The sequence below is a fragment of the Eretmochelys imbricata genome, chromosome 6, assembly GCF_965152235.1.
Source record: "Eretmochelys imbricata isolate rEreImb1 chromosome 6, rEreImb1.hap1, whole genome shotgun sequence".
Classification (NCBI taxonomy): domain Eukaryota; kingdom Metazoa; phylum Chordata; order Testudines; family Cheloniidae; genus Eretmochelys; species Eretmochelys imbricata.
The window spans coordinates 9,437,396-9,460,937 of NC_135577.1; the positions used below are offsets into that span (position 1 = coordinate 9,437,396).

At 49.4% G+C, this 23,542-nt stretch overlaps 1 protein-coding gene across 3 annotated transcripts in view; it reads right to left on the reverse strand.

Annotated features, from left to right (window-relative positions):
* Nucleotides 1-1,529: 1,529 nt before the first annotated feature.
* The window catches only part of NUP160 (nucleoporin 160), a 58,224-nt gene continuing 36,211 nt past the window's right edge, over nucleotides 1,530-23,542 (reverse strand). For 2 of the 3 annotated variants that reach the window (XM_077820749.1, XM_077820748.1), the window contains exons 22-36: nucleotides 19,919-20,017; nucleotides 19,321-19,440; nucleotides 17,682-17,777; nucleotides 17,457-17,551; nucleotides 15,737-15,833; nucleotides 15,549-15,654; nucleotides 14,965-15,125; nucleotides 12,836-12,896; nucleotides 11,031-11,141; nucleotides 10,148-10,271; nucleotides 8,971-9,072; nucleotides 8,218-8,359; nucleotides 5,202-5,327; nucleotides 4,271-4,375; nucleotides 1,530-2,118 (exon numbers count right to left, since the gene is read on the reverse strand). In XM_077820749.1, the coding sequence (XP_077676875.1) occupies nucleotides 2,032-2,118; nucleotides 4,271-4,375; nucleotides 5,202-5,327; nucleotides 8,218-8,359; nucleotides 8,971-9,072; nucleotides 10,148-10,271; nucleotides 11,031-11,141; nucleotides 12,836-12,896; nucleotides 14,965-15,125; nucleotides 15,549-15,654; nucleotides 15,737-15,833; nucleotides 17,457-17,551; nucleotides 17,682-17,777; nucleotides 19,321-19,440; nucleotides 19,919-20,017 (1,632 nt within the window). In that variant the 3' untranslated portion in view covers nucleotides 1,530-2,031. The remainder of the gene's footprint in view (nucleotides 2,119-4,270; nucleotides 4,376-5,201; nucleotides 5,328-8,217; nucleotides 8,360-8,970; nucleotides 9,073-10,147; nucleotides 10,272-11,030; nucleotides 11,142-12,835; nucleotides 12,897-14,964; nucleotides 15,126-15,548; nucleotides 15,655-15,736; nucleotides 15,834-17,456; nucleotides 17,552-17,681; nucleotides 17,778-19,320; nucleotides 19,441-19,918; nucleotides 20,018-23,542) is intronic. The other variant, XM_077820750.1, reaches the window with a different exon arrangement.

Genomic DNA, 23,542 nt, shown 5'->3' on the forward strand with positions numbered 1-23,542 from the left:
CTCCGCCTGAGCCCCTCGCTGGGGGGGGGGCTGGCCCGGGGGCGACCGACCGCCTGAGCCCCCAGGGAGCCTGAGCCCCTCGCTGGGGGGGGGGGCTGGCCCGGGGGCGACCGACTGCCTGAGTCTGCAGGGAGCCTGAGCTCCTCTCTGGGGGGAGTGGGGCTGGCCTGGGGGCAACTGACTGCCTGAGCCCCTCGCTGGGGGGCTGGCCCGGCCTGGGGGAGACCGACCATCTGAGCCCCCAAGGAGCCTGAGCCCCTTGCTGGGGGGGCTGGCCCAGGGGTGACCGACCACCTGAGTGTGCAGGGAGCCTGAGGCCCTTGCTAGGGGGCTGGTCCAGGGGCAACCGACCGCCTGAGCCCCTCGCTTGGGGGGGGGAGGGGGGGCTGGTCCAGGGGTGATCAACTGCCTGAGTCTGCAGGGAGCCTGAGCCCCATGGCTCAGAGCAGGGAGCTGCTGAGCAATGTAGGCTGAGACAGTGGCTTTAGGGGCAGGCTTCTAGGACCATGCAATACAGCCCAGGGCATTCACCAGGTTGCTGCTGGCAAGCCCCAGGCAGATTGTTCGGTCTCATGCCTCTCCCTGTGGCAGGTTAACAGGATTCCACTTTACGCTGTCCAGCCCTGTTGCAAGAACCCAGGCAGCAGCAGGACAGGAAGCCAGAGCTGGAATCCGACTTGGAGCCAGGGAGTAGGGGAAGCCAGAAGCCTAGGCAGGTAAGCTGGGCTGCCTAAAGAAAAGCCCAGGGACATGAAATGATGAAGCTAGGCACAAGCTGTCACACATCCACAGGTCCGGTGCTCTGGTACAGCTCTGTAACAGTTCCTAGGAGGAGTCCTTCAGTGTATCAGCCCCCATAAGGTCACACACTCAATAGGATAAGCCCCTGGGCTTCACTGCCTCCTGGGACCAAACCTCTAAGCCTGCAGCACCCCTGCTTCACACCCTGAGTTCCCTTCAGCGAGTCCACCTGAGATGGGCCTTTGGGGAAGACTTGCACACCCAAAGGGAGCAAATGCACCCCCACCTTCCTTAAACCAGAGTGACTCTCAGCCAGTGCTGTAAAAGCAGAAGGGTTTATTAGATGTCTGGAACACAGCATAGAAAATCCTTATTTAACAGGACGGAAAGTTACAGCAAAGTCCATCTGGGTCAGTATAGAGACCTCTGACCCCTTCAGGCCCAGTTCAGAAGCTTCCCTCTGCCTCTAGCAGCCCACACTTAACCTCACTTGGCCCCTCCTCAGTCATTTGTCCTCCAGCAGGTCACACCTGGCTAGCTTCCTAAGGAGAGTGGGCTGTCCATGGTCATTTGTTGCTAGGTGCCAAATGTCCAATTGAAGTGACCATTGTCTTCTGGGACTCTCCTTGGGCATGGGGGGCACAGGCAGCTAAGCATCAGTCACACCTGTATCTCTGGGCTTCTGCAACAAGCATACAACCCTTTCCCACCCCCTAACCATGTATCACCGTAGGGGAAACTGAGGCACGATATTAATCCAAAATATTATAAAAAATTCTCACTCTGGCTTGTAACAAAGTTTCATTTTATTAAAGATCATTCAAAAACGCCACAATAAATAAAGATGACAAACCCTTTCATTCCCATTTATAATACAGGCTAAGAACGACAGGACCTCCTGGTCAAAGGCATTCAGTAAAAACAGAAATGGAGGGAACTTGGGGTTTATGGAGTGTGGGAATTACAGCTTAATAAACTAACCCACCGTCTTCTTGATTGAAAGTGGTCACATCAAAGCAATACAGATTGGGTCTCCAATGCATTAAAAATAGAAGCTCTCCAATCCCCTGACTTGGGCAGGGAATACTGTTTTTGGACCGTTATGGAAAAATAGACTTTGTATTATAGCACCACCAGCCGCACACGGGGCAGGCATGTGACCCTGACCTTCCCACTCATGGTGACAGCCCAATGCAGAGATTGAGTCTCATGCATGAGGCCTGGTCACTGCAGAACATTGCAAGTTCTCCCTGGGGCTGGGTCTCCAGCCCCGTCAGGCCACCCAGACTGCTAGTTCCGGCGATATAAGAGATCTCGGGTTGCCGTGTCAACCTTTTGTTGGTAGTCCTCCAGTTTGTCCTGCACCTTCTGGTACAGCTAGGAGAGAAGAGTGAGGGCAGCCATCAGAGGAGACAGAGCAGCTCCGGGGACAGAATAGGACAATCGCTTCTCCCCCCTCAAGTCCCCACTTAGACCATCATTATCGCACTGTCCCTTCACAGTACCTGACTCCTGCTGGTGCGAGAGCTGCTCTTCTGCTGCACCTGCTGTCAGCTCTGCTTTAGCCACCTCCACCCCCTTTCCTCCATTTTCCCTCCCCCTGGCCCCCATCACTGGAAGCGTTTTAGGACACAGATTACACAAGACACACCATGCAGGGTGGAATCACCGTACCCCTGAGTTGTGAGGAGCTGGGTGGGTTAGCGAATGGGGCAGTCTGGCTGTAGCCTCTGTGGAGAGGTCCTCTCAGCCCTGGAGGATGCAGAGAGCCTGTAGCAGGGTGGTAGGGCACAGCGCTCCCTCATCTCTGCCCAGCCATATCCACCTTGCTCCTTCAACCCGCTTCCTGGGAGCCCCCTTTGGGCAAGGAGGTGCCCAGAACTGAATACTGGCATACCAGAGTGCAGGACCTTCACCTCCCTGCTCCTCGCACATTGCCTCTGCAAATGCAGCCCAGAACTGCAGGCTCCTTTGGCTGTCACCCCAGCTAATTGCTGCTCTGCTGGCTGCTATCACCCGGTCTCGCAGCATTGCTGTTTTCCAGATTTCTCCCTGCTCTGGATTCTATAGGCATTAGCTGTGCTTGGCCAAGCTAGAGCCTCTTTCCTTCCCAGCTCTCTCTGCCTTTACTAGGGGAAACCACCTCTCATCTGGCTAGCTGGGACCCTGCCCCCTCACATACTGTTTACTCCCCTTTTCAGCTCAGTCAGGAAGACTTCTAATCACTCCACTCCCTGCATTAGCCCTCTGCGTATCCGCCCTCAGCCCACTGCCTCGCCATTCAGAATCACACTATTGGCAGCCCTCCACCCTCTTGGCCAAAAGGATTTATAGACTAGAAATTCATTCAGGTAGATGTGTAAGGTTCTGCGAGGCACAGATGCTTGACAGCACAGACCTACAGGGTCTGGCCACGGCCCTTCCTGCACGCGCCGAGCTCCCAAAACCAATCCCCTTTCCTCCCAAGACACATTCTTTGCCAAGTCCCAGTCTGGTGAGTTGCTCCTCATTTCATTACCCTCTAAGACCACATACACCGTCTGTGGAGCTTCCCCACTCGCAAGGGATTGTTTTCCGTTCCCCGTCCTGCTCACTGCGTGGGACAGAAGTAGGGTTGCTAACTGTCCAATCGCACAAACCCAAACACCCTTGCCCAGCTCCTGCCCTGCCCCTATTCACTCCATCCTCCATTGCTCGCTCTCCCCCACCAGGCTGGGGCAGGAGATTGGGGTGCGGGCTCCGGCGGTGCTTACCTCAGGCAGCTCCTGAAAGCAACTGGCACATCCCTCTGGCAGCGGCTCCTAGGCGGGAGGGGTGGGGGCAGGGCAGGGGGTCTCCGCAGCTGCCTCTGCCCACAGGCACCAGCACCGCAGCTTCTACTGACCACAGTTTCCAGCCAATGGGAGCTGCAGAGTCGGCACTCGGGCAGCACGCGGAGGCCCCCTGCCCCCCTTAGGGGCCGCAGGGACATGCCAGCTGCTTCCAGGAGCAGCACGGAGCCTGACTGTACCCTGCTGGACTTTCAGTGACTAAAATCTCCCGGTTTGGCTTCAGTAGCCTCCGGGAGACTCTGGCAAAACTGGGAGGGTTTGCAACCCTAAACAGGAGGAAGCTCATGGCACACTGCTGCACCAGGCAGGATGCCACTGGTTTGTACAAACTGGCTTTTTTCCATACAGCTAAAAAGTTGTGGAGGAAGGGGGAGGTCTTTGCAGCAAGTCGCAGTGGCCTGGGGATTGTGTCTCACTCTCCTGCTAGGAGGCACAGATGAGCAGTTCAGGCAAGATTTCCAGATGCTCATCCCTACTCTGCCAATGATTTTAAGCGTCTTCTATTCCTCCTAGTGGCTCTTTTTCTGTTAAAGGCAGATCAGACTGAGCCTTGAAAGCCATTCATTTCAGAACTTATTTATCAGCAGGCTCCCACCTGTTCCCTTCCTCCCCAGTGCACCTTGGTATTACTCCCATTCCCTCAGGCAGAGCCACCTGGCTCGGGACTTTGGGTGGCAGCACCATGGAGATGTACTCACCACAAAGCTGTGATGGTTTGTCGTGTTCTCCCCCAAGGCCTGAAGCAGCTGGTCAATAGCAGAGTATGGCAGCCACACCATTGGTGCTATAGCAGACAACGGACGCTAAAGGGAAGAGTAGCCTTAGTACCAACTACAGCACTAAGCACTTATCTACCATTTTTAATCGATAGACCTCAATTATCCCCATTGCACAGACAGGGAAGCTGAGGCACAGGGGAGAAGTGACTTGCCCATGGTCACCCAACAGGCCAGTAGCAGAGCCAGGAGCAGAACCCACATCTGCAGAGTCCCCATCTAGTGCTCTAGCCACTGGGACACATTGCCTCTCCTTTAAACTGGTTTATGGTCACTGCAGAAATGCTTAGCACTGTTACGGGCAAGGAGGAAGTCACATGGCAGCCAGATCTTGGCTTCGGAGGAGCTAGGAACCCGGTTATGTTCCCCAGGAGGCACACTGTGTTACATTAACCCATTCAGGAAGGTGCCATGGGTTAGTTTTTTGAAGAGCCTCACCCTCCTTCCAGGAGTGTTACACAGACCCAGGATCAGTAACAGCCCAGACGAACTGCCCCACCAACACACGCTTGAGCAGCAAAGTGGAATGGGCTGGGCAGGGCTTCTCCGCATAGGCCTCACTCATGCTTCGGCTGGCAGCTGCACACCTGCCATGGGCACCTGCTGGGATGGGCAATGGGGCCACCGCTTGCCCTTCCGCCACCCTTCATCTGAGTGGGGGAGGGGAGGCGATGCCCTAGAGGCCCAGCCAGAAGACCTCTGCAGTGTGTAGCTGGGAGTCCCTCTTCACAGGCAGGGAATTCTGGAGGAGCTGTCCTGAACCTTGGCTCAGAGCTGGCTGCCACCAGTCGCTAAGGCAATGAGGAATGGTCGCAGGAGTGGGACCGGAGGGCGTGTTTCAGCTCTCACCTACCTCAATCCCAAAGTGCTCGTGGCCCTTCCCCAGTAAGGCGTCCACGTACTCCAACACCAAGTCCACAGCTTCCTCCAGGAGGGCGTAATTCAAGTAGAGGCGAAGGAGCTCAGCAGCATCCACCTTCTGCGAGAAAACAGTTAGTGACAGCCTGGGCCTAGGCTGTGAGGGGCGTAGAGATCACTCACGCCCTAGCAGCCACTGCCCAGAGCCTGGGTTCAGAGCCTCTGGACCAGCCACACAAAGTCCCTGGGTCCAAGTCCCTTTCCACCCCTGATCCGGATGGGCCTCTGGTCCTGGCATAGCTGTTCCAAGCTATGTGGTCCCCCAGTGGCCAGGGGTTCCGGGCATGCTAAGTGGTCTGACCACACGCCTGCAACCAGGGCCAGGCTCTGCTGCCTGAGCCACTCAAAGCCACCAGACGGGCTGGGGATCTGCCCTCAGTACGGGGCAGGGTTTCACCTAAACCAGAGTAATCACACTCAGGGTTACATTTCCCACGGCGCCAGCCCCTCACAGGTATGCACAGGGCCACACAATAGCCTGGGATTTGTTCTGGCCAAAGAACAAAAGCTACCCTCCTCACTGCTGTTGACTCCTGCCCCTGCGTTCTTCGCCCAGGCTCACCCCAAAAGCACCTGATTCTATTGTTACTCCCCTTTTTAACAGCCCTTGGGATCTTGCACAAGCACCTGCTGGCTCTTACCTCTCCAGGCTTCTGAATCTTCCAGCAATCACCCCCCAAAAGCAGCCCCCTTTCCAGCTCACTTGCCCCCAGAGAAACCATCCCAATACACTCACCCCACAAGCACCCTGCCCTAGTACAGCCCCACCCTCTGGTGCTCCCTAATACCTCTTAGCCCTTAGAATACACCCAATTTACAGGTACAGATAGTGGCTCATTCTCAGTTACACAACTTGCCTTACAATCTCACTGGATGAGCCAGTACAGAAAGAAGCACTGTTCCTCTCCATTATACCGTGCTGGGCAAGGAACGACTACGTGCCCAGCACTTTACAGATGGGTCTGTGACTCAGACTGTATAAGGCACACATGAGAATAAGGTTACGTCTGCATTGGAAAGGTTTTCTGGTTCCTGAGTGTAGTTTCAGAAGGACCAAAAATTTAGATGACGCTACAGTGGCTTCACTAGAGATGGACTAGTATAAGATTTCTGCGGAGAATACGGCTGCTTTTTGAAAATGGGGTTAGCCACACTTCAAAGCTGACTAGAGTCATCTCCCCAGGAGCCAGAGAAATCCAAGTTTCAGACTTCCTGGTTTCAGACAGTGACACTGCAACTGCTACAGAAGGTTAAAGCCAGTCAGTCCATTGTCAACCCTTTTCACTACCTCAAATATCTTCCTTTTGGGCTGAAATTCAAACCAAAGACACAAACAAGTCTCCTCAGCGGAGTTCGTACTAAGAATGAGTAACATTTCCCCAACCAGCTGAACCATTTTAACTTCAACCGATCTGAACAGATTTGGTGCACAAGGTATCAGCAACACAGGTAGCACCAACACTTCCCATTGTAAGACCCAGCTTTCAGTTGCTTATCACTTGGTCTAACTATTCATGCTGAAGTTCACCATGCTGAATGTTACTGGAAAGTTTCATTTCTCGGAACAAGAGCAGCAATAACACACTTTTTTGCCCCATGATAAAAAATTTCTCCAACTCTTTTACAGAGAAGTTCTAGGGCCTCTGTACTTTGGACCAGGAGCTTGAAATTTGCCAGAGTGGGGGGGGTCACCATGGTGTCATGGATGTGCCTTTTGCTCTCCCATAAACATCTGCCCAAATCCTCAGAAAGTCTCTGTTTCCACCTGGTCAGTAGAAGCTTGTTAAAAGTTTAACAGCTAAACTATTCAAAGATTCCATTTGCACTGAGCATGTAGCCAGGGCGGTTTGACATCCCCTGCAATTGCTAGTCCAGGCAACCAGGCGCTGCAGCACTGTCTCTGCTGTGCTGTCACAGTGCTCCCCCTGCTGGTGCCTAGGCCCCCAGTGAAGGGGAGAAGGAGGAAGCTACCCATCTAGAATGTAGAGGTGTGAAGATCTGGAGAGAAGAGGCATGAGACTGGACAAGGACAGCTGTGAAACTCACTGGCAAAATGTGGACCTCATCCCCCTTTAGTGTCTGGCCCACACAAAGGATGACAACCTACTACTGCTACCAGGTCAGCATGATCCAACATGATGGAATAGCTGAATTTTCAGTTTGCTTTTACAAAACTTAGAAAGCTACATAAAAATTATGTTAAAAGAATAGTAAAACTGCAAAACAGAGCATGTGAGAGTTTCCAGAGGCTTAAGCAAACTTAATTTGGCCTCCTTGTAATTACAGGATCACATACTATTTTCCTGACAGCCCCTGCCTCATTCAGTGCACCCTCCACCCCTGAAGAGCCCTATCCTCTCCAGGAGACCCCTAGCCCCCCAACATGCTCTCCCCCCTCAAAAGAATCCTAAAGAGCCATTGACAATCTACCCTCCTACAACCCTCTGCACTTCAACCCCATACAAGAGTCCTGGTATCCACACCCACCCCTCCCCAGCAACCATCTAAGTTCCTTATTCAGAAGCTCCATCCCCACCCAGCAGCCTCCCCTCCCCATGCTGACCTCCTGCCCTTCCATACCCCCAAACACAGTAGCCTTCTCAACAGGGAAAGTTACTCCTCCTAGATCCTAACTTCTGATGCCTCCCCCTACCCTCTGCAGCCTGACCAAACCCAGGATGTAGCCAAGCTGCCGTGTTCACCTGGCTTTGTAGCAGCTAAGAAAGTTACCTGTTTCCAAGGCTGGGGAAGGGGAAGTCTAGTTTGGAGATCAGACTCTTTGGCCCTTGAAGTTGTTTTAGCTTTGGTTTGGCTTCTGAACTACAATGGGTGCACAATAAGCTGCATGAGCACTAAATTCCTGACCAGCAGATGTACTGGAAGCAATCACACGGCCATGCAGTTGTCTCTCCCCCTTCTCCTTCCTTCGCTGTAGACACAGAAACATTTACCTTGTAACTGTTGATAAGCCAGTTGGGCAGTGGCACTCCATGAGAGAGGAGCTTGTTGATTACACAGTGATGATACAGATGGTTCTGTGATTTGTATCTGTCCAGGTAGGAAGATAACAGCCGCCAGGCTTCATCTGTTGCACTAGAAGACAATAGAGAACGTAATTTGCTATTCCTGTGCTTAGACTGCAATGGGGTAGCTTGTGTGTTACCTGCTGTGCGTTAGTCCCTAATAGATACGTAGATGGGTGGGATCCACATGGAAAACAGTAATCACAGAGACCTGGAGCAGAGAGGGGGCGGCCAATTGGAGAAGAGCGTGTAGCAAGATTTAGAAGAAAGAAAGGCAATGCAATGTTGTCAAGTATCAGCAGTCCTAGTGCTGGTTTTACCTGAGAGGTGACCAGGATAACAGCATGTCCTTAATGCCTGCATTTAAAACAGTGCATTTACAAGTACATTTAAGTGAGGTATAGAGGAAAGGCGAACACACGCTTTGCTGCTGCTTGTGTGTGGCTGGAGCCTTGGGGAAACAGGGTGGCCGTGTTTATATTACACTGCCAGAGTGCCATCTTCTTCCCCATAAGCTCCGAAGCTACAGCGTCCCCTCCGAAGCAGCTGCAATCCTGGGATTTTTATTAACCCGAGAATCTTGGTTTTGGTAAGAGATTTTTACCACAAGAAGCTGCAACAACACCTGCCTTTGAAGAGCAGCTCTGAACAGTCTCCTCCAGGAGGAACAAGCACCCTTACCTGGACTCCTTGGTGGTAATGACAGAGGAGAGCTGGTTTGCTGCTAGCCAATCCCAGGCCTCTGCCTGAGCTGCTTCCCCACCGAACTGGAGTTTGATGCATCTGGAACATACAACATCCAGCATTGTACACTGCACGCTGCACACAAAGCTGGGATCCCCCATGCCCTCCCCTCCCACAGCTACACTATGAACTGTTCAGTCAGGTTGGTCCTCCCCAATGCAGTTATATTCCCAGCAGTTCCTGGCTTAGCTGGTTTAACAGGAGATGCAGTGGGTACCACTTGGTTGAAATTAAACTCTTCAGATAGGTCAATTTAAAAACAATCACACCCTAGCTCCTAAGGCACAAGAGCCCCTCAAAAATCAACCTGACCCAAACAAATGTGACCCTTTGTGTGGGCACTAGGAAAAGCCAGGACACTAAGCATGGGAGTGTAGTCTGCATGTGCCAACAAGCAGGAATGGCCTCTCAAACACTCCTAGCACGGCCCCCTTTTGATTCCAATACACCCCTGTGGAATCACAGCATTCGCTGGTGTGAAAAGAAACGCTGCAGAAGTACTCCAGGTGTATTCCAGTAGCTCTCGCTAATGTGAGGCAGCATCTGAAAAAGGGAAGCCAGCCCACATGCGCTCCAGCAGGCACAGTTTGAGAACAGCTGAGCTACACAGTGAGGAAAGTCTCTTTGCACTCAGTGAACATCAATACTGTCAGCCCCAGAGCCCAGATACCCCGTGTCAGAGCCAAGACGCCAGGAAGGATTTAAAACACTCCTGTTTTGAGGTTTTCTGATTTTTAGATCTTAGGGGGCAGCCAATCACTCCTGATGTGTGTCGAAGATCATTTTAGGTTGAAAATTCAAGTTTAGATGCACTCACAAGTGTGGGACTCCCCCACAGAGGCTTGAGGGGTGGCTCTTAGCTCTCCCCACCCCAGGAGCGAGGAGAGGGTATCACTAACCATCTCATTCCCTTTTGCTGATCCTTGCCCTCCTCAGTTAAACCCAGCTGTTTCCAAGAGCACAACTAACTTTAACACCTAAAATTCGCAGGCTTCTGAGACAGCTGAGAGCGTTGACAGGCCAGGAATGGTCCTAATTCCACAGAGCTTATGCAATACAAGTTCTTCAGCATTTGTGTTATATAACCTTAAAAGCACGATAATGTATCACATACTTGAAAGCCAGTCCCTCAAAGACAGGTGTCAGGGGGAGTTTGAAGGTCTGGCAGAGCGAGACAGCTGTGTCAAAGAGGCCAGCCTGAACCAAGAGAGTGACCATTTCCTCTGGCGAAGAGCTTCCTGTGCAAACAGAATACCCAGTCAGCGTATGCCGCAAACTGACCATTCACACGTACCTTCTTAAAATGCAACACTGCAGCATGTGACAATGCCCTACTGAGGGATTCACTGAAAGCTACACTGGGGTAATACCGTAGAAGTCAGGAAATTCTCCACAAGGCAACAGACTGTGCAAAGTGGCAGAGTTATAAACAGTGTAAATAAAGAAGTGTTAGGAGACTCGCAAGCATGGAAAGCCTCAGCCTAAATGGTTAAAGTCTGGCAAAATTATAACTGCTCGAAACAGATCACCAAAAAGTATTTGGCAAATTTAGCCATAGGCGTCATTCGGCTGTAAACCAAAACCCTGCTTGCCTCTTGGTAGCAGGGAAGAAGATCGATGGGGATATTCTTACTCTCACTCTCTTACTCTCAGGCTGACAGCCATCAATATTACAGGCTAAAGAGTGATCCTGCCTCTGGGGTGGATCACAGCAGTGTTTAACAACACATACCCTTTGAACGTCTCACTATAAAGCAAATTTTCTAATCCTGTAACCATTCTCCTGACTCTTCTCTGAACCGTCTCCCATTTAGAAACACCCCTTGTAGGCTTCCCATTCCAGTATAGCCAGGTCCATCCCTGGTTGGCTTGTGAGATCTGACGAGGTGCAAAACAGTTTCACATCACCACTTCATGCGTATGAACTACGCCCCATCTCTCTAAAAGCAGCTCTGAGCTGCTGCTCTGAGCCCTGTGGGACACTATCCCAACCCTACCTGCAACAGCAGCTGTCGACGGCTCATGCTGCGCAAGAGTTAGTCGGAGGCGAGCCAACAGGCATTCCTTCTCCAAATCCTCCAGCTCCAGGATTTCTATCTGGCGTGCTGCTATACGGAACAGATGTTTGTTTAGAGAGTGCCCAGTGCAGGCCAGATGCTTTACAGACAAAGGAGATGGGAAAGGCCGTGCTTTACAGAGCTTATGGTCTAAACAGTCAATAGATAGAGGAAGACTGGGATGCAATGACAAGTGGTTGGAGAGAGCACATATGTGGTCATTTAGGATATACGTCTACACTGTAATCTGGTGGGGTGATTACAGCACGAGACTCGATTATCTAGTTAAATCAAAACTATCTTGGGATAGTTGGTCTCCTCAGGACTGCAGCGTAGGCCTACCCTAAGTTAACACTTCCACAAGAGGATGACTAGCCTTTAGGGGACTCGGGGAAACCCATTTTTTACGGAAGGACTTGCAGGAGAGAGTGTGGAGGCATGGCAGATGAGGCCAGAAAGGGAGCTCCAACCACAGAGCACACTAGGAAAGAAGCTGCAGCATCTGCAATTACATATAAAACAAACCAAGTTTAAAACACCCTCAGCCGTGGTGACTAATGGAACCCTCTATCCCATCAAGATGTGCACATTAGGTACTTGAGTAGTCACCTGACCTTTGACTGTAGCCCTTGCCCCTACCTCCCCCAGTGCTCACATCACAGCTGAAGTACATTGCAGGATATTCAGAGCTGGGGCCACGTCTTCTACGGCTGGATGGCACCTAGCACACACCGCAGCACTCAATGAACATGCAAGTTACACACATGCTCAGTCGGTTAAGCTAAGGGTGAAGAAGCCCTGGGGAATGGCCCATCCCAGCTTTATGAAGACTGCAGAAAAACTGATCTTCTGGAGATGCCATGTGCAGTGCTCTCCCTTAGTCAAGGATGTATCTGGGGCACACAATAAAGCAGATGTGGACTCACCTATGACTCCAGAACACTCATGCTCTCATTTTAGCTGGCAACAACTAGAATTTGCTCTCAATGTTTTAAACAAGTGAAGGACTTTTAGATTATAGGTCTTCAAAATGGCTCCTCTGGACATTATGCAGAGGGGCTAGCATGCCTATGTGTGTCTCTCTTATCAACCTATGGAGTCATATTACAACAAACAATTGAAACTAGAATTCACCTTGACTGACCTCTCCTTACTAGTTTTTAACACCTATGCGGCATTTAGACAGATCCAGTAAAGATTATAATAAATGCCAGGCTCTGGTTAACACAACAGGTAGGTTTTTTTATTATTATTCCTGTCTTTTGAAATGTTAAAAAAAAAACTAGACACTGTGCCCCAGGCAGACCCTCTGTGGTGCCCATTTCCCACTAAATGACATGCCTTCGGAAAATATGTAGATTCTGAAATGAAGATAAATACACATGCAAAACAAGGCAGGGGTCAGAGTTAAGTTTGTTGTGCTGGAACATGCCCTTCCCTGAACTGGATAGGAATACGTTTGTTATGCAGACAGTGCAATACAAGAGGAAAGGCCATTGTTGTCATAACTCTGATATTTTTGTATTTTTTACAAATTAGTCTGCTGGAATTTTAAGAATGTGAACACTAAGGCCATGAGGGGGATTAGAGAAAGGCAGCACACTTTTCAAGTGCTACTTCAAGTTGTACAGAGGCTGTGGAAGGAGGGGAGCCCCCTCCCAGGTTACTAGCAAGCAGCACAACTTCTGAGTCAAAAGCAAAGAGTGCTGGAATACAAGAATTATGGGAGGCGCCAGCTTACTTACTTGGGACAGCTGTGCACTCCCCATCATGGCTTCTCTTTGGGGACGCTCCTGGGCGTTCATACTGCCAGGAAGAAAAAGGTTTAGTTGAAGTTGGATTTCAAAGTGTAGGCCGCTTCCCATTCCCCATCTAATGCTCCATTTCAGACGCTGTCACACTGGGAGAACTGTAAGGCTATATAGCAACGCCAAAGGCTACATCTGTATGGGTCTGGCTGCAGAAAGCAGCGCAAGTCTCACATAGTCTCTGCCACCCCGAACCAAACTTCTGCAGTAAGATCTCAGAAGCTGGATGCAAAACGAAGCATTCGCAATTATGTAAGAAACAAAACCTACCAAAGTTCAAGAGAACCAAGGAAACAAGGCACAGAATTTGTAGCTTGGTCCTTGATTATAGCTATCTCCCCCGCTTTGTGAAATGAAGTGGATGGAAAGCCTTTTGGAGGACTACACCCAATAAGAACAGCGCACAGCTGAAACAAGCACAGCACACCCTGAATGGGAGGTGAACTTCAAGGCAGTTACCATGGCTACAGGGTTCTGACAATTATAACATTTGCAGGTTACACGATGGCTTCCGTTCTAAATCAGATTTACACACTAAATTTACACACATGCTCAGAAAGTTCTCCTTTGGAGCTACAATGCTGCCTCTCTGGTCTCAGCCAAAAATGGATTTCTCTTTTTTCCCCACCCTCACGCACAAAGAAAAGCCATCCATCTGTATGTGTTATAAGGCCGAGGGGAAGAGGATGCATAAATATATTTTTCACTTTTTGCTTCCCAAACAGCTGATGAAAAAAAAGCAACTGGGTCGTGTCTAGGCCTCAGTCAAGATGGAGAAAACTGGGAAAGTTTAGAGTTTTGAACTTTTCGGCTGAACGTGGTTAGCAAGTATCTGAACATTTTAACCAGCTGGAAGTAGTTCTCCTTGCCCCTTGCGCAACATGGACCTTGTCTAGACAAATGGCTTTGCTGGCATAGACATTTGTTAGACCTATACCAGCCAAAGAGCTCTTTTGCCCGTACAGCTTAGCCCAGGTCCCCGAATGGTATCAGTACTGGTGTAAGGACTCTTTGGCTGCAGAACTGTCTCCACACTGGGGCTTTGGCAGCAGGGCTAGGTTGGTCAGCTTGCAATTCTTTCACCCTCCCACACTGTCAAAGGTATATGCCGATCAATTTTTCTAGTGTAGACCACACCCTAGTGATGTTATGAAACACAAAAGTTGCCAGCTTAATCCCAGCTGAGTATGATCAAAAGGGGCTGAGAACAGCCCGCTAGACCGCCCCCTCAGTTGGAGCCCTGGTGCTAGCTCCTTCCTCCAGCCTCCAAATACACAGGGTCAGTCCTGTTTGGGGAGAGCAGCAATAGTAGGCATTTGAGATTGGCAGCCACCAGCCTCTAATGACTATGATAAGGCCCTACCAAATTCACCATTCATTTTGATCAATTTCATGGCCAGAGGGTTTTTTAATTGGTCAATTTCACATTTTCAGATATTTACAACTGAAATTTCAGGGTGTTGTAACCATGGGGTCCCAACACAAAAAGGTACCTGGAGGTGGGTCTGATCTCTTCCCCCACCCTCCCAGAGGAGCTGTGCAGGTGAAGAGGAAGTCCTGTTTCTCCCCAGCCCAGCTGGGACACACAGCTAGGAGCCTCCACCTGGGGCACCCCAGCAGCTGCAGAAACCTCCGGGGCTGCTGCCCAGCCCCAGAGCTTCCTACAGCAGGAGGAGGCACATGGAGGTGGATCTGATCTCCCCCCGAGAGTGGCTGTGCAGGGGAAAGACAAGTCCTGTCTCTCCCCAGCCCAGCCAGGACTCACAACTAGGAGCCCCCAGCTGGGGCGCTCCCAGCAGAACAGAAGATATCAGATTTCATGGGGAAGGGCTTATTTCACGGTTCATGAGATGTATTTCACAGCCATGAAATTGGTAAGGCCCTACCTATGGCCGACCTCATGTACTCTATGGTAGCAGAAATGGTAGGTGAACCCCATTGGTGACATCAGAACGGCCTTACAGCCAAAGCAGCTTCAGAAGAGGGATTGCTGCTAAAAAACCAGGCCCATAGCCAACACTTTGACAGACAGCTTTAAAGCAAGCCGAAGGTTCAAGATTTCATACCACTGCTCCGGAAGCCGGCTGCACTATCCATGCGTATTCTGGGCGGATGAGCCGTAAGCAGTTAATGGCAGCAAGATAGCAGTTCCCTTGTTTCTGAAGTCCACGGAGCGTCCGCACCTCCCTGCCCAGGCGCATGCCATATTCAAACATCACCGTCCCAGCTGGGGAAGAATCATAGAATCATAGAATATCAGGGTTGGAAGGGACCCCTGAAGGTCATCTAGTCCAACCCCCTGCTCGAAGCAGGACCAATTCCCAGTTAAATCATCCCAGCCAGGGCTTTGTCAAGCCTGACAAAGACGACGTGAACGTTTCAGCACACAGCAGAATTCTCTTTCCATTGAACTGACTCCTCTGGGAATTTGGCACTGGCTAGGCCAGAGAGACGGGCAACAGTGCTATACCTAGGAGAGCCCATGGCATCTGGACAGCTCCTCTGGGAGGGTGGGGGAAGAGATCAGCATACATCATGGGGAGAACCACATAACAGACTGTGCGTGGACACGACCTACTAGTACAGCTATACCAGGCAAGGAGAGCACAGTGCCACGATACAAGGGACTAGCGATGTCTGGCAGCCTTACCCTTGCGATAGTTGTGACGGTAGATATGGAAAGCGTAGAGCAGCTCATAGTAATTATGAGTCATCAGGTCTATGGCGCGAGCTCGAGACTCAATTATCCCCACAACCTAAGACACAGGAGACACAGGAGCTTTTCAGCCAGCTTCCACTACACCAGTACTCCCCCCTGGTCCATGGTCGGTGAATTACCTCATTATGGAGGTTCACATAGGGGAACTCCACCAGGTCCTGCAGCTGGGAGCGCTCACAGAGAACCACCACCAGCTGGCGCAAACAGTCCAGCTGCCTAGGAAGAGACAAAGGCAAAGCTATTCTAATGAACTTGGATAGGCAGGCAGGCAAGATGCACATCTGCCAGCAGAGAGTTCACAAGCCACAAGAGGTTCAGACTCGTGATGGGGGGGTGAGGACTCCCCATCCCATTTGGGCCCCAGGAGGAAGGCCTGCGTTTGGCTTCAGGCCAAGCTTTTGGGAGGCGAAAGGGGGTGGTGGAGGAGATATTTGCAGGAGGCTTGGCTGGAAGCAGGGAGCCTGGACAGGGGAGCTGTTCTCCTCAAGCATCTTAGGGAACAGAGCTCCTCCTTCCTTCCTTGCCAGAAGGTGAGTGATTCAGGCAGAACCCCCACACTACTGAGTCCTGTACATATACTCCCCCCTCAGGCTTATGAATCTGAATGGGGTGGGAAAGCCTCCCACTGACTGGCTGTCCAGTCTCTGCCCCTCTTGGTCCTGTGTTCTTCTCCTGCCAGGAAGGGGCTTCTCGGACATTGGACAGCCTGTTCGGACCTATTTAGTGTGGGCTTATTGGGAGTGTGTGTGGGGGTGTTCTCAAACTATTTTTGCTGGGAACCCCTTTGAAAATATTTCAGATTATGATGACCAGCCCCCGCCATCCCATGCCACCCAGCTCTGAAGGCAGCACCACTGTCAGCAACAGAACAGATGTAAGGGTGGTCATACCATGCCATGCCCACCCTTACTTCTGAGCACAGCTGCTGGTGGTGGCTCTGCCTTCAGAGCTGGGTGCCTGGCCAGCAGCTGCTGCTCTCCAGCCACCCAGCTCTGAAGACAACGCAGATGTAAGGGTGGCAATATCACAATCCCTCTATAATAGGCTTGCAACCCTCTTTTGGGCTGGGACCCCCAGTCTGAGAAACACTGGCTTATAGCATACCCAGGAATAAACCAGGTTTTGGCTTTCAGGGTGAGAAGGGGGTGTGGCAGCCAGACAGACCCTCGGGTTAACCACAGCCAGGGCACACATTTTTAAACACAACAGTGTCTACACTAAGTGCTAGGTGGGGTTTAACTGTGTTAGGCAACCTGTTCACATGATTTAACTAACACTTTAGTCACTCAGTGCAGGCAGTGACTTTGCTTGGGAACTCTGGGGATGTGATGGCCTGCAGCTGGGCAACGAGCCCCAGAGCAGGGGAATTTCCCACTGCAGGGGCTCTCCAAGGGCTCTATAAAAGCTGCTAGCTCCTGCACGCTTGCCACAGGTCTAGTGCTCGCTCCATGACACTCGTTGCTGCCGACCTGGACATCACCTTACTGGGTACACGCAGTACCTAAAAAGCAGCTGGATGGATAGATGAACTGGGGCTATGGTTTCATTGGGGTATACAGACAAGCCTGGCTCCATAAAGCCCGTATTCAGGGTTCACGGTCTAGTTCCCATCTAGCACAGTGCCATGGTGAAAGGATCCAGATTTGAATCCAACAGGCATGAAGCATCCCAATCAGTTTCTTACACTGCACTGAACTAAGCACAAATATCACATCAGAGGAATGGTAATGTTCTGTACTAACAGCTTTCCAAATGGGTGAGAGGTTTCAAGACAGACGCTAAGTGCAGCCCACAGCTCAAACAGCAGAGCAGCAGAGTTGAAGGGCACAAGGATGTTACCTGCTGGAATCTGGATTCTGGGTTAAGGCCTCATACGCTTGGCTATTGTGCCCTAAATCCAAGTGATGTTTGAAAATGCACGTCCTCAAAGTAGCCTAAAACACCAGAGAGCGTAACTCAGTTCAGTCAATATTATCTGTACCAATGAAGATAAATTCTTGGTGCCAGCAATAGCTGCTGCATGGAAAAAACCCAATGTCTCAGCACAAAACAATTAATACCTACCTGGCTTCTCCAGTCATCAGCTGCTTCTGTGATTGCTAGCGTTGCTAACTGGATGACCAGTTCAGGTAAACCAATAATGTCCAGCAATCGCAGGACCTAGAGAGAAGACACACTCTGGTTTGGGATGTAGCGGTGTCTAAGAATGTGGAAAATTTTGTTTTCTTTACCATGAGAAAGTTCTTTCCACACTCACTGAATTCAGAAACAGCCAAAAAGATTTGACTGATGTTTTCAAAAAACACGTTCGTTTTCCAGCAGATGCCAAGAACGAAAGATTTCAAACCCAAAGAGGGATGCTTTGGTATGTTATAAACAGGGGGATTGAATCAAGGCACCGGTGTGTTTCACAGAGAGGGACTTTTCTGCAGAATCCAACCCACTAACTGATCTACAACTAAAACTTCTCTCTCTCTCTGTTTATAAGCCTTTATGGTTTCAAAAATTCCCGAAGAACAAACCTGTAAATGGTCTCATTAGGGTGTGCAAACTGGAACAGCAGCAACGAAAGACGCAGACTCCTCCATTCATCTCTATGGGCATTTGATAATTCAAATGTTAGCACAGCTAACCATTTGATGGCTGATGATTCTAAAAGAGATGTAGCTAACACACTCACCAATCAATCCTGAGCTCCTGCTTATACCTCTCCAGATGCCAAAAGCACCAACTGTCCCCTACTCAGCTGCCACAACCTCCAACCTCCCTCCCATCCACATGGATAACTTATTTGTTCTGTGGTAGCACCCAGGAGCCTGAGTCATGGAACAGGCCCCGCAAGGCACTGTACAGACAAAACAAAGTCTCTGACCTACAACCACAATCTAAGTAGCTACCACAATGCAGTTAGGCACTCTCAACAGAATTCACAGATTAAGGCCAGAGACTCTCACCTAGCGATTTCTGCATCAAGTCCACAACTGTTTGAGCTAGAGTATATCATTCAGAAAGATACACTGAGTCTTGACAAAAGACAACAGGTGATAGAGAATCTATCACATCCCTAGGTCAGTTATTCCAAGAGTTAATCACCATCATTGTCAAACACTGGCATCCTATCCCTAGCCTGCATTTGTCTGGGTTCAGTTTCCACCCAATGGCTCCCATCCTGCTTCCGTCGGATGGACTAGAGCCCTCTGCCAGCAGAAGTCTCTTCCCCACGCAGATCAGCCTCCAAGAACCAAATCACCTCTCAGTCTTTCCTTGGATAATCTAAGCAGGCTGAGCTTCTGAAGTCTTCCTATAAGGCAGTTTCTCCAGGCCTCAAACCATTCTTGCAGTTTACTGAAAGTTGAGGGCAGACTAATAAATTGCATTTAACATGAGACACACTACAAGAGATACTGTGCTGACTTCTTCACTTCCAGGTTTTAGCCAATAAAATCCTCATTTTGTATTTACCTAGCAGCAGCCAGAGACTGCGCCTGAGGGCCTTGCGGCAAAACCTACGTCTACCCTGTTGAGAGGCGAAACATGGCTCCAGTTCTAATGTTGTAGCCTTAATCGGAGAAGTCAGCTTAAATCCAAGTCTTTAGCATGGCTAGGAAAAGGCCTGCCACAAGAAGACAGGCTGCCTTGGCAGCGTCCGCGACCAAACTTTCACAGCAAGTGCCAAGTTGTTGTACTGTCATGGCAGCAATACCTTGTCATAATACTGCAGGCGAGGGGTGGAAGCCATTTCGCCATCCTCAGCTCGGATCAGCCTGTCCAAAAACTCCTCTTTTCCAACTTCGGACGCAGCCTGACAGAAACAGTCCAGAGCCTGGAAGAAAAATTAAACTGCTAAGTACGCCCTTTCTCAGGCAACTGACAAAATCCAGAATACAGGTGAACACGACAGCTTGGTTGTGTGCCAGGCTACGCAGGGTCACCACAGGCCAGTCCATTAAGCCCTAGCTAGCTATGTGTTTCCATAGGTGTCTCAAAGCCTCCCAGGTATTTAAAAACAATTTTCCCCTGCCCCTTCCCAGTCTGAAGGAGGAATAGCTCAACCCGGTTTGTACACTTGCTTGCTCATTTACACTTGTCTATATGAGTGAGTGGGTGTGAGAAAATCAGAGGGAAAGCTACGCTAAAGAAAAGAGTTTTGCATTTCTTTCTGAGCAACACATCATCCAGCCCTAGGAACAGCATATAACCGGAGGTCAGGTAAGTGTGACAGTGCAGATCCACACAGCCACCACTGAACCCCGTACATGAAGCAACGCTCCACTCTGGGAAGCAGTGAAGCTGTTTTGTACCTTGTGTCCCTCGCCCATAACAAGGTAACATCTTCCCATCAAGAAGCGACAGGAGCCCACGTTCACGTGACACCAGGGCTGCAGCAGGCGAATGTATTCCTAAGAGACAAAGGGCATCCTTTGATCAGACACACAAAAGATTTAACATTCCCTTAACGGTGATTACGAACCAACACACCCCTGTGTTCCGGCAAGACAGTCCCTGTTTTACCAGAGAAAAACTGAGGATTTCAGCTTTGGATTCCTGCAACGCTACTTTGGTGGCATGCTGTAACTATAGTACCAAGGGCACCAGGGTGACTCCATGTTCTGCTGATCCTATTTCCAGATGTCATTTGCAAACGAGGAATCTTAATGGAAAGTGTGAGGTGTGTTACAAGCAGAGTGTGTAGCGAGAACTCTAGTTAACGGCACCTACGTGTTTCTGTTCCGAAGGGCCCTTTTCAGGTGCTTGTAACAGTCACACACCTTTTGGACAGATCTTCCGGGCTGGGAATCTCCACGGGAAAAATCCACGTGAACAAAAGTGGTTCCATGACTTTCAGCACAAAGGTGATGGGGGAAACACACACACTTGCCGTCAGTAAATGACCTAATCTGAACAGCTCCAGCTTCTCAGTGGGAGGTGACAGGAATTGGAAATTTAGCATTTGAACATGCCTCGCATCAGATGGGTGCCTCTGGAGTGTGGGATGAAAAGCCATTTTGATTTGGCTGAGTTAAAAGGGGTCAACAAATATTTGATACAAGCTCACTCCTAATAAGGGTTTAACAATCTCCCTCTGCCCCACCAGCACCATGTATGTCTATAGAACAACCCCTTGTCACATTCACTGTGCAGAAGGGCTTAGAATGAGGTATCTGGCACACAGCAGGGTCAGAAGGAGCCCTACTTCAATGCACCCAGCACAGGGCCAGCTGTCTAGCACAGTATTCCCTACCCTTTTCAGGCTGGCAAGCCTTTCAGTCACAAATTTTCGCATTACATTTATTATAAAAGAGTAAAAAAAAAACACATCAGCGATAGCGACAGGTCTATGTAATGTAATGTATTGGCGTGCATGTTTCAAGAGGTCGGCAGAGGACATTTGACCTTGAGGGGTCAGGGTGTGCGGCAAGTGAGGGAACCAGATTGTATAACAATCTAAAGCAAAGACTAAGTCTCATGGCCTTCCCCCCACAACTTGCTTTGTGGGTCCCCTGGGGCTCACGATCCACAAGTTGAGAAACACTCTTTTAGCAAACAGTGCTAAGTCTCTCTCTCTTTCCTATTTCTCCTTTTCACAAGACAAGATTACATTTTAAAACTGTGCTGAAAGAATGTACATTTGAGGCAAAGGTAAGGGGATGCTGGGAAACTTCGCTCTGAACCCTTATGCATAAGCATCGAAAGAATGTAGCTACATTGTCACTTATGTTCTACCTACCTATGGTACTTACCCTGCCCCCACTATTCTAGTATCAGACTGTTCCACATCTAATGTTCCAGATGGGAACAGAGGCAAAGATACACTAAGGGTCTTGAACCTACATCTCCCAAGTCCAAACTAGCCCCCTAACCACTAAGCCATCCTTCCTGTCTACACATTGGTCCCACAGCACCCATCCCTCATTCAGTGGAGTCAGGGAATATGTCTCTTATTTTGGGTAACAGTCTATTTGTGATCACCAGGATGTAAATCTGGAGTAAATTCATTGAGGTTGCTCCAAATTTACATCCATATAAACCAAGATTACATGTAGGCCTTCAGTGGATGGAGTAGAAGGTTGCAGGGGGGAGGGACAGTCCACTTAAACAGTGGACAAAAATAAAAGTTGAACATCTTCCTGCTGCCCTTCCTGGGACATGAATAAGGTAGCAGCCCTGCAGGAAAAGAGTGTGTGTGATCATGCAATCAAAGACTGTACCATAACACAAATACAAGGAGGCAGAAATCAGGTGGCACAAAGACCCTTGCCATTTCCTGAACTGAATGCTTTGCAATTCTGACATTCTTTTAGAAAGTTTGAATATATGGGTTTTTGCACATAAACTGCAGCAGACCAATCCCTGCCCCAGGTGCAATCTATTTTGTACACACACTGCAACACGCTGATCCCCGTCCCCAGAAATAATCCATTTCGGGGACAAAGAGCCTGTTTATGTCCTACTTAAATGTACAAGAGAAAATGTGTGGCATGAATAATTCAGTAGCAATTGACCGTCAAACTCACTACACTAACATTTTCCATCAGTGTGCAGTGAAAGAAACATGCTGTTTTTCAGTGTAGAAGAGTAAAAAAATTCAGAGTTATAGCACCAAAAACTGAAAAGAAAAAAAATCCCTTTGGCTAAAGAGCATGAAGTTATAGTTCAGAAGATAAATCTGAAAACTGAGTAATGCACAGAAACACGCCTGGAAATAGTAGCTCATATTGCAAACAGTTTCTCATTCACATTGCTACCAAACCGCTGAGAGAAGCAGGTGGTGGAAAGTTTGTTTATCTGACATATTCTGGATGCTGTGTTTGGCTAATGGGTGTGCTCAGTACATCGCTCCCTGACTGAAATTTCAGTTCTCCAAATGGGCTCACAGAAGTAGTCTATGCCTGCTCTTAAAGTTAACCTGTTTACATTGTTGCATTACAGACAATAGTGAGCCTCATGATGTAATACTTAACAGGTGCCTGGAGATTCAGATTCCTGAGTTTTAGTCACACCGCTGCACAGTCACTTGATCAGGCTCCAGAAAAGGGAAAATGCTACACACCTACAGCATCTCACCTTAGAATGGGACCTGAGACGCAGAACTCCCCACCAACAAACTGTACAAATACAGCCTAAGGCCTCCTTTCTGGGCTTTGCTGAAAATAACTAAAGTATTAAACTTTTGTGCACATCAACTTCAAATACTTCCTGCACAGTCTGTGCTGTATAATACAATTTATTGACATTTATCAAGGAGCTACTCCCAAATGTCACTAAATTCTTAACCTCTGGCTGTCTCTTATGAGTGGTGGAAGAATGTGGAAGATGTTTAATTTTTTTTTAATATTATATGTGCCACCTGTTTGATTGTTACTGTGTTTCCCCCATGGTTACCAGGTGTTAATTCCAGCAGGAGCGGACAAACATTTTTCAGAGCCCTCCAAGTACTTATACTTAAAAGAACAATGCGGGTATCAATCCCTTTGACTTACTTCTGTGGTTGGTCCTAGAGGGGACATCCCAGCCAGGATTTCATCCCAGGGAAGGTCATAGAATCCTAGAATATCAGGGTTGGAAGGGACCTCAAGAGGTCATCTAGTCCAACCGCCTGCTCAAAGTAGGACCAATCCCCAGTTTTTGCCCCAGATCCCTAACTGGCCCCCTCAAGGATTGAACTCACAACCCTGGGTTTAGCAGGCCAATGCTCAAACCACTAAGAAGGTGAAGGCAAGAAGCCTGTAAGCTGAAAGGGGTGAAAGGTGCTAGCCCTGAACTGTGACAGCTTGGTCTTCAGATGCAAGAGGGACTGAGAGAACATCCATGTGAAACCTTCCTTAATATACTTTCATATTAGGTTTTCTCAACCTCCACTAAGCCTGTCAGGTTTTCTTACCCTATCTGGTTACAAAGAGGCTCTGTGATATGCAAGCCAGTTT